This window comes from Crocuta crocuta, unplaced genomic scaffold, assembly GCF_008692635.1.
Source record: "Crocuta crocuta isolate KB4526 unplaced genomic scaffold, BGI_CrCroc_1.0 scaffold50, whole genome shotgun sequence".
NCBI lineage: Eukaryota > Metazoa > Chordata > Mammalia > Carnivora > Hyaenidae > Crocuta > Crocuta crocuta.
In genome coordinates this window covers 6,489,182-6,503,438 of record NW_027527428.1, presented here as the reverse complement: position 1 = coordinate 6,503,438, position 14,257 = coordinate 6,489,182, and the positions used below count along the sequence as shown (strand labels likewise).

The window sequence follows — 14,257 nt, the reverse complement described above, 5'->3', positions numbered from 1 at the left end:
CCTGCGTGGCTCTGGCAGCACTTGCCCCCTTCTCTTGGGAACTGTGAGTAATAAAACTATCTTTTCAATGACAGCCATCTCCTGACCTGCTGGCCTGACTGCACCTTAAATTTTCTACCAACACTCTTTTAAAACACACTCCTGAACAGCAATTTTGCAAAATACATCACTATCATTTAACAGGTCTGTATCTTGCACATACACATGACTTCTAGAAAGCTGACCTAGAACAACCAGAAATCTGGACAAAGATTTATACACAGAGATCCTTATCATAGCATTACTCAGTGTTGGAGGCCACAAACAGCCTAAACATCTCACAGCAAAACAGTGCTTATGAACAGTACAACTGCAAGGTCAAGTTTTCTAAGAACGTGGAAATCGTAAGCACACACCAGTTGAAGTGAAAGAAACAGAATGCAGTCTCCAGAATATGACCTCAATTCTTTTTTTTTTAATGTTTATTTATTTATTTTGAGAGAGTGAAAGAGAGCGAATGCAAGCAGGGGAGGGGCAGAGAGAGGAAAAGAGAGAATCCCAAGCAGGCTCCATGCCATCAGCGCAGAGCCCGATGTGGGGTTCAAACTCACGAACCATGAGATCATGACATGACCCCAAACTAAGAGTTGGTCGCTTCATCGACTGAGCCACCCAGGTGCCCCCATGATCTCAATTCTTGTGTTAAAAGGAGGAGAAAAATATGCCACGTGATTCCAGAGCAATTCTCCTGGAGAAGGAAACAGAATCCGGCAGCTCGGCCTGCCGGTAAAGACGCTATGTTCACACCGAGTGATCAATCTTCTCTCAACATTTACAAGTCAACTCCTTTAAAATCCTGGTTATCCCTCTAAAATATATAAAGTATCCTTCCAAAATAGCCAATTACAGATGCAGAGCTGTGGGCGCTCCTCCGGGGGGGAAGACCGAATCTGGGAATGAACAACCACGCACAGAAACAGCGTTAGCAACCTGAGAACTTCAGACACAAGGGTCCTGAGGTGCTCCAGAGTCTAGAAACAGGCTTTACCGCAGGTGCAGCACGAGTGCGGACCCAGCTGCGAGCAGGCCAGGGGCAAGGCCGCAGGCTCACGTGGGGTNGAGAAAAGGCTGCCTCTTCCTCCCGCACCACCCCGGCCATGGTGACCACGTGCTTCCCGGGCTCTGCTCAGACCGATGGCGTGCTGGGCTGGTGCCGTGAGGGGGCCCACAAAATTCTGGAAGCCCCTCCTGTGGGCGAGGCTAACAAGCTCACGACAATGAAGCTGGAATCTACGGGGGAGAAACAGCAGCCTGCGGCACGACTGTAGACAGGGGACAGAGGACAGCTCGGGGTTCACAGTGCAAACGAAGCCGCTGGGAGCTGGGGGCGCCGGGCCGCGCCTCTCCTTCCCCAGGGGGCTTCCTCAGGGTTCTGCCGATGGGGACACTAGAGGGAGGTGACAAGTTGACAGGGGCAAGCCCGACTCCTTTCTGCTGGTCCCTCATCGCTGCCCAGCAGGGCGACCCCCACCCACCGCCCCCCTGTCTCCACCTCAGTGGCCTGTGCCCCGGCTCCTGGGCTCCTCTGCGAATCCTCTAGATTTTAGTAACTCCAACCCCTCCCCTAGGCTCCCCAGCCCCAGGGGGCTGCTTCCGGTCACAGATACCTCCAGGCTCCCCGTCTGCCCTTTCAGCTCCTGGGAACCCCGCTCCCCACCAACACCCCAGCCGCAGTAGCAGGGATGTGCCGTCTTCTCTCCCAGGTCCCGACCCCCTCCTCTCAGACAGAAGAGACGCTGCACTCGCATAGCGCTGCAGGAACCGTGCCGAGTACCCACGTCTGTCCTGTCACCTGGATCAAAACTGGGACCGGAGGGTGTCCCCTTTCCTCAGTCCACCCCGCCACCTGGGAGACAGGCCTGAGTTCAGGGGACCTTGTGCAAATGACTTCACATCTTCCACCCTCAACTCCCTGTTCTGCACACTCAGGTGAGAGCAGCATCCACATCACACGAGACTGACAGCTATGGCAGCATCACCCTGCCCCACTCTGCTCCAGGCCACAGAGCACAGCCCCCGGCCTCCCCTGCTAAAGCCACCCTGACCCCCCACAACCCTGGCCCAGCACCCCACATAAATTCCAGCTTATGAGTGCCCCTTTTCAAGATAATGCTTCCAAAACACACACACACACACACACACACACACACACACACAGCTGATAAACAGTTAAAACTATCCCCTCCCTCATTCTGGACATCACACTCTATTAACACAGCCAAAGATGACATTCAAGCTTTGATTCGTTCGTTGTTGGCAGCACCTCACGGTGTTAAGTCCCAATTTGCCTTCAATAACTAACCACCTACATCCGCTTCCAGAGGCAAGAAAGGTGTTCAAACGGATGGTCTCCTCATTTCAGGCACGTCCTCCTGCAGATGAATGACGAGCACTGCATCTTAGCGATCCACCCGCCCTCCTGGGGGCGCTTCCTCCAGGGCCCTGGTGAGAATGACGCCACAGACAGGTGTGACTGAAACACGGGCTGCGGGGGACACAGGTGTGACTGAAACACGGGCTGCGGGGGACACAGGTGTGACTGAAACACGGCTGCGGGGGGGGACAGGTGTGACTGAAACACAGCTGCGGGGAGACAGGTGTGACTGAAACACGGGCTGCGGGGGACACAGGTATGACTGAAACACGGCTGCGGGGGACACAGGTGTGACTGAAACACGGGCTGCGGAGCGCACACAGGCTGTGCCGCTATCGGCTGTATGTCCCGTAACAAGCCCCCTGACGGCTCCGGGCCTCTGTGCCTCATCTGCAAGCTGGGCCTCCAGCTCGCCGGGTCCTGGGAGGGAAGAGGACCCAGCACGCAGGCGGCACCAGCCGCGCCCGGCACACAGCTACGTGCGCGGAAACGCCGCTGTCCTGACCTAGGAAGAGAGCTCCCAACAGCCACGCCGTATCTGTCGACAGTTTTCTCAAACGAGGCTCGTGGACAAGACGTGAACCCTGAGCCAGGGTGCTGCACCATGGTCTCCGGGAACCCAGAGGGCCGGGACTGGCAGGAGGGGGCTCCCAAGGGTGTAATTCCCGGGCTCCCCGGCCCCTCCTGCACTTTGTTCTTATCTGTCACCGGATGGAAAGGTTCAGAATGTCACCCACCCAATACTTGGACGGCGCAGCTGGAATGGACTGTGAGCTGGCGAAAGGAATCAGGAACCAAAACCAGATCAGACAGGCGCCTGGGTGGCTCGGCGCTGGAGCGTCCGTCCCCGTTTCCGCTCAGGTCATGATCTTGCGGTCTAGTTCCAGGGCCTCGAGCCCCACGTCTGGCCCCGCGCTGGCGGTGTGGAGCCTGCTTGGGATTCCCTCTCTCTCTGCCCCTCCCTGGCTCATGCCGTCTCTCTCTAAATAATAAACTTAAAAAAAAGAGTCTGAAAGAAAAATTGAAAAAAAAAAAGAGTCTGATAACCTTTAAAAAAAAACCCAGATGAGACAAAGCAACCAAATCTAATGAGATAACACTGAGGACTGAATGGGTTCTGTCTTAGCAGGCAGGGTCCCTTCCGGGCAGGGGTGGGCACTCTGGAAACAATGCTCAAGGAACTCTCCATGGAGAACACACCACAAATCGACAGCAGGACAGGACCTCCCAGGCAGATGGCTGTCTAGGGCCTGGGGGCTGCTTCGGGAGAGAGTCAGCATCCAGGATGGGGGGGGGGCAGCCACCTCCACACCCGCTCCACGCACTCCTCCACCAGCCAACCAGTACCAGGAGCACAGTACTCAGTTCTGATTACTAGGTCACAAGTAACTCCAAAATTACTCCACAACCATGCTGGTGACAAAAGAAAAATCTTATTTTCTCTATACCACATAATACAGGCAGGGTTTTTTCAATGTTTGTTTATTTTTGAGAGACTGGGAGTGGGAGGCAGGCAGAGAGAGAGAAAGAGGGAGACACAGAATCTGAAGCAGGTTCCAGGCTCTGAGCTGTCAGCACAGAGCCCGACGCGGGGCTCAAACTCACGAACCGTGAAATCATGACCTGAGCCGAAAACCAACTGAGCCCCCCAGGCGCCCCAATACAGGCAGTTTTAGATGCAACTTTTTCTCACTTAGTCATTTGTGGGCATTTTCTTATGTCACTAAAAGTAAAACACAGTGCTTTAACTGGGAAAAGTTATTTTCACCTTTCAATTTACCTTCCCGGGTACCGGTTACAGCAAGATAATGATATGTAGACAGAATGCATATTAAAGAAAAATACATTTATTCAATTTAGCAATTAAACGTAGAGTTTCTGGTATGGGTTATATATACGTAAAATTGTATACTGTGCTTCAATTAGGAAAGTATCTCCAACCCGATCAGTAAAAAACTGAAACAATGTAGGGGTGTGTACAAGGACGGTGAGGGCCGAGCAAAGGGCCTGGCCCACAGGCACCGGGCGCACTCTCCCAGGCCCCCAGCCTCGCCCACATGGACGATGGCACACACAGACACACCCATGCGCTACTGAAGTGACACTGAACACATTCTTCCAGTATGCGGTCTTCACTTCAGGACTAGCAGCGAACGAGCAAATGGGCTTTGCACACACACCCCTAAAACACACTTTGCCCTAAAAGCTTCACGGCAACATTGTGCGGCTGCTGTCTGTCCGTGTCACACATGAAAACCTGAGGCTCCGGCAGCAGTGACATCACAGATGCAAGATGTGAAGCTGGTCCTCAGCCCAGACCACCGGGACTTCGCACCATGTGGCCCCCTCACTTAGGAGGGACAAGAATGCCCACACCCGCGAACACTTAGTACATGTTCCCGCTAAGACTGGCCAGACCTCCTTCTCTCTGGTAAAACCATGGACGCGGCTATACGCCGGCAAGCGAGCGAGCCAGAAGCGTGGCAGGTTGGGGCTGACATCACGGGGCTCCCACGCCATCGGGTCCACAGGGCGAGCAGGAAAGGACTGGCAGGGGACCCCTCGGGAAGCGGGACTCACAGCAGCACGGGCGAGCTGTTGCTCCGCGGAGAAAACATTGTTTACCCCAAAATGGAAGGATCAGTACTGTTTCTCACTGCAAACCCAGACAGGGAGGGGGCGCCTTGTCATGAATCCATGGATTCTAGCCAAGTAAGGAGTCACTGCCCCTGAAAACAAAGCGACAGAAAAAGCGTACCAATGAGAACAGCATGGGGGCCCGAGCGCCCGGTCCAGGCCGACCAGGCAGGGGCAGCGGAGGCGTGGGGCCTGCGGACCCTCCACCCCACTCTCACGCCTCCGGGGATGTGACTCCCAAGGTCTGCACTAATGAAATGATTCATTAGGTGGGGTAAGGGACCTACCCAAGACAAAACCCAAATACCCAAGAACAAGTGAATAAACCATATAGTAACACAGAACAACTAACAGTTAGTAAAAAGGACACTTGGCAATATGAAAAAAACCAACATATGATAAGGTAAATACAATAAGGTGGAAAAATAAAACATAAAACAGTATGAATATCAATAAGGCAACAATGTAATCATATATGCGTGGACCGTGAAAATTGATAGGAAACTCCAGAATTCATTCAAGTAGTTGTTAGTGTTCTTCATGATTATTACTGATTTTTCAAATCTACGATATTGCTTTCATCTGTTAAATTTTTTTTTAAGGTAAAGATAACAAAATAGCAAACTACATCGTGAAGGTAATTTATGTTGCAGGGCTCAGAGAGATTCNATAGGCACCCTCACTTCGGAGATCAAACCTGTATGTGCCTTGCCATTTCGAAGGGTGTGTGTGTGTGTGTGTGTGTGTGAACAGCCACTAACCCTATGACCTTCTATCACACACGGTTATAAATCTGTGGAAATAACTGGAAAGCCTGAAATAAACAAGACTACACAAACCCACACACACAAAATGCCATTTTGGAAAACCGAGACTATTTATGCTCAAATTGATGCACTATAAATTTTGAACTCAAATATTTTATCGATCTCATTCTAATTCACTAACTCAGTAAATTTAGCTTGTTTATACTTTTAATTTAGCCAAAGTACTATTTAATATGCTTTATGGTTAATGCCTAAGTTTGAAATCCTTCTCTCTCTTTTCATACATCTGTGTCTTTACTGAACTGTGTCCTTTCCTTTCCTGCCCTTACCAAAAATAAAAACAATGAATAATGAGCGATTCATAGAAACCTACACTTAACATATCTAAGCAAAAATTCTAAGAAACAAGAAGAATGGGAATTTGGGGATTATGTTATACATAATAATTACTGCAGTTGACCACTGAACTTGGTGGGTCCTCTTATATGCAGACTTCTCTCAATATAGTAGGCGACTGTAAGTGTATTTCTCTTCCTTAAGATCCTCTTAATAACCTCTTTAGCTGACTTTATTGGAATAATACAGTATATGAAACATACAACATAAGAAATGTGTGTTAATCAACTATTGATGCTTATCAGTAAGGCTTCTAGTCAACAGTAAGCTATTAGTAATTATGTTTTAGGGGAGCCAAAAGTTATACATGGATTTCTTTTTTTATTAAAAGAAATTTTTTTGGTTTATTTATTTTTGAGACAGAGAGAAAGCACAAGCGAGGGAGGGGCAGAGAAGGAGACAGAATCTGAAACAGGCTCCAGGCTCTGAGCTGTCAGCACAGAACCCAACGCAGGACGCAAACCCACAAACCGTGAGATCATGACCTGAGCCGAAGTCAGACACTTAGCCGACTGAGCCCCCAGGCGCCCCATGTACATGGATTCCTGACTGTGTTGGGGTTGACGCCCCTAATCCCCATGTTGTCCAATTATCTACAATAATTTCCCTCATTAAAAAATTCTGGCAAACACAGGTGATCATCTTATTTCACACCCCCGCCCACTCTCTATCTCCCAAAATTAACTGAATTTCTATGGTTATTCTAGTGGAAATAACTTGCAGAATTGTGCGGGATGCCTCTGACTCTTGGTGCCAGCCATCACCCCAGGATCAAGCCCCGCTGAGACCGAGGAACTCTTCTGTATCACTTGTTTGGTTAATAAATGACTGGAGATATTTCACAGCAGTGCAGGAAACACATGAGCAGAGGAAGACCCCCCCCCATGCCCCATGANGGGGGAGGGGAAGGGGGGGAGGAGGAGGCGGCAGCGGCAGCCTGGGTCAAGTGTTTTGCTTTCTTCTGGTAAGTGATCTCCTTAAAAGCACAGAGTAGCTGTCGAGATAGTAAGAAACTACAAGATCGAAGTCTAAAGGGCAGGGGAACCTGAGGCGGCCGCAGGCCAGAGGGGATTTGCAGGTGAGGGGGAGGGAAGCCAAGGAGCCCAGGCCGCCCAGAGCAAGATGACTAAGAGGCAAGACCCCCAGGTGAGCTGCAACCCCCACAGGCTGTACCTTCAGGGCAGGAAAGCACACCAGGCACCATCCCTCCTCACCCTCACAAGAACCTGGAGCACTGGGCAGTGACAGGATGAAGAAAGGAACAAAGGGTGGCCCTGAGGATGGCCCTCATGCAGTTCTCACACAGCTTTACTGAGCTGTACTTTAGATGTCATAAAATCCACCCACTTTAAGCGTACAGCTGAGGGGTAGAGCAGTTAAGGAGTCCCGCCACCATCACCACCATCTAATTTCAAAACATTTCCATCACTCCAGAAAGAACTGTCATGCCCATCCAAGTCACTCTCCAACTCCTACCCCTCACCCCAGCCTCATCTGGGACTCAGACAATGTGTCATCTTCCATGTCCTTCATGTGTTTTTGCAAGCTGGGCTCCCAGCGCTTGATGGCCCAGGGGAGCTCAATCCGTGAACATGGCTTAAAATGATCCCAGACTAGGGGCCAAATGCCTAGAGACACAAACAAGAACCCATCCTGGAGAAAAGCACCTCCATCCTGTACCCCACAAATCACTTCCCAAGGCAGAAGCAGTAAATAACGAAACGTAATAAAGCACACAAATAAACACATTAGCAGAGGCAACGATTAACCTAAACAACAAACAGAAGACCACTGGAATACCAGGCAAATAATAAAACACTATCCTTACACATTCAAATGAACTAAAAGGCAAATTAAAAATAACTACAGAAGAGTAAAGTTTTAAAGTGATCTAGTAATAAACAAAATAAAGTTCTAAAAGATGAAAATTATAAAAACCAAACTCAGTAAACTGAAAGACTTGTTAAACAGAATACATAATGAGGCACAATTCAGTGGATGACTAATAGCAGAGATGTAGCTTAAGAGAGACAGCATGCCCTTAATAAAAAAAAAAAAGAAGAAGAAGAAACTGCCCACGGGGCACCTGGGAAGCTCGGTCGGTTAAGTATCCGACTTCGGCTCAGGTCATGATCTCTCAATCCGTGATTTTAATCCCCACATTGGGCTCTGTGCTGACAGCTCAGAGCCTAGAACTTGCTTCAGATTCTGCATCTCCCTCTCTCTCTCTGCCCCTCCTCATTCTATCTCTCAAAAACTGAATAAATGTTAAAAAAAATTTTTTTAAAGGACAAGAAACTGCCAAGAGTGCAACACAAAAGAACAAAATAGGAGGGAATGTGGAAGAGAAACACGGAAAAGAGAGAAGAGCACGTAATCAGTTTCACGATACGCAGGGGCAGCGCGAGCGGCAGCCGATTGCTCCCAGGCAACGATGGAAGCCGGAGGCGTTGGAACGATGCCTCCCTCGTGCTGCAGGAGCCCTCAACTTCTGAGTCCCAGGGAAAGTGTCCCAGTAAGAACTAGGATTAAATAAAGAAATGTTCAGATTAACAAAGGGAAGATGGGCTCAGCAGGCCCTTGTGACTGGAAATTCTAAAATCTTTCAGCCAAAATAAAAGTGATCCCATATGAAAGGTCTGAGATGCAAAAGGAATGAAGAACAAAGAATCATAAACGTGCATGAACCTGAAGGCACACTGACCTTGCAATGCAAGAATAGTAACAATCACTCGTGGCGTTGAAGGAAAGCAGAAAAAAAAAAAAAAAAAGCAGTACTGGCACATAGGAAACAAAAAATGCTACAGGGATTGTCCCAAAGTCTGAAATTATCCATGAAGGGGATAAGAAGGCCTTGATTAACATTATACTGTTTTTTTTTTTAATTTTTTTTTTTAATGCTTTATTTATTTCTAGGAGAGAGAGAGAGACAGCATGAGCAGGGGAGGGTCAGAGAGAGAGGGAGTCACAGACTGAAACAGGCTCCAGGCTCTGAGCTGGCAGTCAGCACAGAGCCCGACGCGGGGCCCGAACCCACGAACCGCGAGATCATGACCTGAGCGAAAGTCGGACGCTTAACCGACTAAGCCACCCAAGCGCCCCAACATTATACTGTTTTTTTGAGTATTACTACTGTAATTGTTAGGGAATGGTTACAAAAGAAAAAAAGATAAATTACTTCAAGAATAGAAAAGACAAACAAATATTTTCAATCCATAAAAAGGTATATTTAAAAGAAAGTTCAGGCAAGACAAAAAAAAAAAAACAAGATGGCAAATTTCAGCCCAAATAAAGGTAAATAGACTAAATGCTCCAATTAAAAAACAAAAGTTGTCAAAGTATATTTGTTCTTACCCTATCTACAAGTTGTTCACAAGAAATACGAAAAATATAAGGATGCAGAAAGCTTGACATAAAGAGGTAGGAAAATAATCAGTGCAAATATCAAACAAGAGAACAGTGACTATATTAATGAGACACAACAGACCTTATAGCATAAAGTGACACTGGGGACAGAGAGTGACTCTATCACAACACAGACTCCAATGCACAAGGAAGACACAGTTTCAACTCTGTATGACGATAATGACATCGCCTCATGGTATAGACAAACCTCAAACAGGCAGGATCATAGAATCAGACACGTCTACAATCACGGTGTGATCTCTCAGTTATTGAAAGAAGTCGAAACGGTCGGTAAAGAGGAACACAGGAAATACAATACTTGAGTACTGCCCACATACAGACCATGGAACCTCGACTGTAGTAAACCTTATGTCCACAAGGAACATTTACAAGTACTGACCACAGACAAGTCTTTAAGGCAAAGTTCAACAAATTTCAAAGGACTAAACTTCAGAATACACATGCACACATGCACCAATGCAGTTGTGCAAGTCACCTGATCCACAACACCAGGGGGCGCCATTCACACTGGTCAGTGTGGGAATGGCTCCCCTACACATGTGGTGCACCTGTTACTTCCTCGATAAAATCAAACAGATGTTCTCTGATCGAAAAGCAATTAAGCAAGAAATCAAACACAAATCCTAGGAAAATTCCTCTATGCTTAAAAATCACAAAGCACACTTTTTTTGTTTTGCTTTTTATTTATTTCTGAGAGCGACAGCATGAGCAGGGTAGGGTCAGACAGAGAGGGAGACACAGAATCTGAAATAGACTGCAGGCTCTGAGCCGGCAGTCAGCACAGAGCCCAATGTGGGGCTCAAACCCACGAACCATGAGATCATGACCTGAGCCGAAGTCGGACGCTTAACCGACTAGGCCACCCAGGCGCCCCATAAACCACACTTTTAAATAACTCATAAGTCAATATAGCCAAATTGAAATTTAGAAAATAATCTGAACTGAACAATAATAAAAATAATACATGTCAAAATTTACTGAATGCAGCTAATAAACATTTAATTTAGATATTTACATAATTTATCATTTAAATTTTTATAGGGGCACCTGGGTGGCTTAGTCGGTTGAGCGTCCGACTTCGGCTCAGGTCATGATCTCACGGTGCGTGGGTTCAAGCCCCATGTCGGGCTCTGTGCTAACAGCTGGCTCAGAGCCTGTTTCAGATTCTGTGTCTCCCTCTCTCTCTGACCCTCCCCTGCTCACGCTGTCTCTCTCTCTCAGAAATAAATAAAAGAGTAAAAAAAAATTGTTTTTAGGGGCACCTGGGTGGCTCAGTCAGTTGAGCGTCCGACTCCGGCTCAGGTCATGATCTCACTGTTCATGGGTTCCAGCCCCACGTCAGGCTCTGTGCTGACAGCTAGCTCAGAGCCTGGAGCTTGTCTTCGGATTCTGTGTTTCCCTCTCTCTCTGACCCTCCCCTGCTCGCTCTGTCTCTGTCTCTCAAAAAATAAAGAAACATTAAAAAAAATTTTAAATCTTAAAAAAAAATTTAATGAAAAAATAAATCTTTGTAATAACATGCTTATATGGGAAAAGACAAATGACTGGGAATTAATAAGTATCCATCTCAAGAATTTCCTCCTCAAGATTTACAGGCAATACAGTAAATCCAAGGAAGTGATAAGATTTAAAAACAAATGACTGAAATGTTAACAAGCATGTGATAGCATATCAACAAAGCCACGAAATGCTTATTTGAAAGACTAATAAAATGGACAATCCTCTGGCAGAAATGGAGAGAAACAGTGGACATATGAATACTCAACAGCGGGAATACAAAGGGAACATGACCACCATCTACTGACTTTTAAAAGATCACAGGATGAGACACCATGAACGGCAGGAGACCCGGATGCAATGGGCAACGTCCTCTAAACTATGTAACTTCTCAAAACTGACTTCAAAAAACAAAATGCCATTCTAAAAACCTAAACCGTTAACGTTTAAAAACTCTTTTCACAAAGGAAACTTCAGGATTATGTGGCTTCGCTGGCAGGTCCTACCTTGAGTTCCTGGAACAGACAGTTCCAACGCTGAAGGGTCATTTTCTGTGGCTCAAGAGTTTCCATGAAGCCCAACTGTCCCCAGAGCCACCGGGGAAGGTACGGAGTGGGGCTGGCCCCACAAAGCACCGGCCCCCTGGGTACGTGGAGAAAGCCAGTGCTCAGGGCTGGCCGTGTGGCTGTGGGACGGCACCTGAGAGGACAGCTGTCCCACGGCCCTGCAGCGGGAACTGTTCTAAGCCAGGAGGAAGCCAAGGCCTGGCCGCTATGTACACACACACACACCCACGTCATGCCCAGCAACTGTGAACACGCAGTGTGGGGGCGGGGAGAGGAAGCTGTGTGCATGGGCCACACTACGAAGGCTGCTTATAAAATACGCAAAAATAATGTATGAGCTCATACCCCAACAAAAAGAAATTTTTAATACAGCTGAACAATTCAATTTTTAAAAGATGCTATTTGGGAAAGCATCACAATAATATCAAGTATCTAAAAGACAGGCAACGCCCCACAGGGAGAAGTATGTAACTCTATTTAGGGAATGAAAGACCTACCTAAATAACGAAGGCAGCTCTGCTCAGCGACCAGAGCGCTCGGCTTTGTAAACACATCAAATCTCCCCAAACTACAATACAGGCTCAATGCGATCTCCATCCACATCCAACAGATTTTCTCTCTTTGAACTTGCAAACTAATTCTTTAGCTTGTATGAAGAGGAAAAGAACAAGAGCCAAGACATTCTCGAAGGAGCCAAGTGCGGGGTCCTCCCTCACACGGTGTTCCATAAAGCCCAGTAATTACTAAGGGCTGACTAATGAGAACGAACAGAGAGCCCCAGACAGGCCGACACTGACACGGCCGCCTGACTCCCGACAGAGCCTGCAGCTGACGAGAAAGGATGAGCTTCCCAGCAAAACTCACAAGGACAACTAGAAAGCCACGTGGGGAAATAAAGGAACCTGGGCCCCTGCCTCACACCACGCACCACGTGTACAAAGACCTACACGGGAAGGGGGGCAGGCACCTGGGTGGCTCGGTCAGCTGAGCATCTGACTCTGATTCCGGCTCAGGTCATGATCTCAGAGTCGTGGGACTGAGCCCTGTGTTGGGCTCTGCACTGAGCGTGGAGCCTGCTTAAGATTCTCTCTCTCTTTGGGGCGCCTGGGTGGCTTAGTCGGTTAAGTGTCCGACTTTCGCTTAGGTCATGATCTCGCGGTTCGTGGGGTCGAGCCCCGCGTCGGGCTCTGTGCTGACGGCCAGCTCAGAGCCTGGAGCCTGTTTCAGTCTGTGACTCCCTCTCTCTCTGACCCTCCCCTGCTCACGCTGTCTCTCTCTCTCTCTCTCCTAGAAATAAATAAAACATTAAAAAAAAAAAGATTCTCTCTCTCTCTCATTCTCTGCCCTTCTCTCCCTGGTTGCAACCTCTCTCTCTCTCAAATTAAGGAAGGAAGGAAGGGAGGAAGGAAGGAAGGAAGGGAGGGAGGGAGGGAGGGAGGGGAAGGAGGGAGGGAGGAAGATAGATCACCCAAGAAAGAACAGTGTCTGAGTCTTGGAATGAAGAAGGAAAGGTGATGAGGGCAGGACACTCAAGGACCCCGAGGGGCGGCAGTGGTCTATTTCCCGACCTGGGTAGCAGGAACACAGGCGCTGGCTTTTACAAATGATGATTAAACTGTAAATAGATATTTTATGCATTTTATTATCTCATAATTCTTTTAAAAGAAAGAAAATCAAATCAAATGAGAAAAAACCTTCTTAAATAAAACAGCTAAATGGAATGAGCAATTAGACAATTCCTTCCAGGGCTGTAATGATTATTAACACCGAAAGAGGATTTCTACAAGTAAGTAAACCCTTAAGGTAGCGAGTCAGATCCGCACTCTAAGGCGGCATGATGAAGGGCCCAATTTAGATCTCTAACACCGAAACAGGGAAGGATTTTATTCTTAAATCCTCTTACATGTTAGACAACTACTTCCATTTCACCTTCTGACCTACCTGGCTTTCTAAAGCCAAATGAAATGCACGGTTCTATCAGGGAAAGGAGGAACTCGCAACGTAGCCCGAAAATTACCTGTCTGGGGATCTGCAAGCTGAACTCTTACAAACTGTGATCTGTATTGTTAATTTGATACACCAATGTAATCTTAACATTTTAATGCCACATTTAAGCTGGAAAGTGAAATGCTACAGGGGAGAGAACAGTTTATTAACGGTAAAGCGTCAACTACCAACTAATCTAATAAAGGTGACCTAGTTATGCAACATCCATTTCTTCAAACTTCCTGTCTTCCGTGGCTCCCGTGTGGCTCCCGTGTGGCTCCCCCACGTCACCCTGAGGATGATTTCCACCTCTGGGAAATATGGAATTACTATACCAGATGAGCCCTCCCACCACATACAACCAGAAAACTGAACAAAACCTGTTAAACATTTTTCAGATGTCAAACAACATGCAGTCCAGGACTGTGGTCCTGTGAGATAGCAAATGAGGTGAGCCCCGAGGTCACCGCGCTCCGTGCGGGCGTTCAGGGCTCCAAGCAGGGCAGGACAGGACCGCTGAGCCGAGGAGACAAGAGAGGAGAGTTCACAGAGCCTGAGACAGCTGGCCA

General features: G+C 47.7%; 1 protein-coding gene across 2 annotated transcripts in view; it reads right to left on the bottom strand.

Annotated features, from left to right (window-relative positions):
- RPTOR (regulatory associated protein of MTOR complex 1) overlaps positions 1-14,257 on the bottom strand; it is a 325,821-nt gene that overhangs the window by 289,098 nt on the left and 22,466 nt on the right. The window contains exon 1 of one of the 2 annotated variants that reach the window (XM_077755330.1): positions 11,643-11,801. The exons of the other annotated variant lie outside the window; for it this stretch is intronic. Within the exon in view, the coding sequence (XP_077611456.1) occupies positions 11,643-11,708 (66 nt within the window). The 5' untranslated portion in view covers positions 11,709-11,801. Of the gene's footprint in view, positions 1-11,642; positions 11,802-14,257 lie in introns of those variants that run through there. 2 annotated transcript variants of the gene reach the window in all.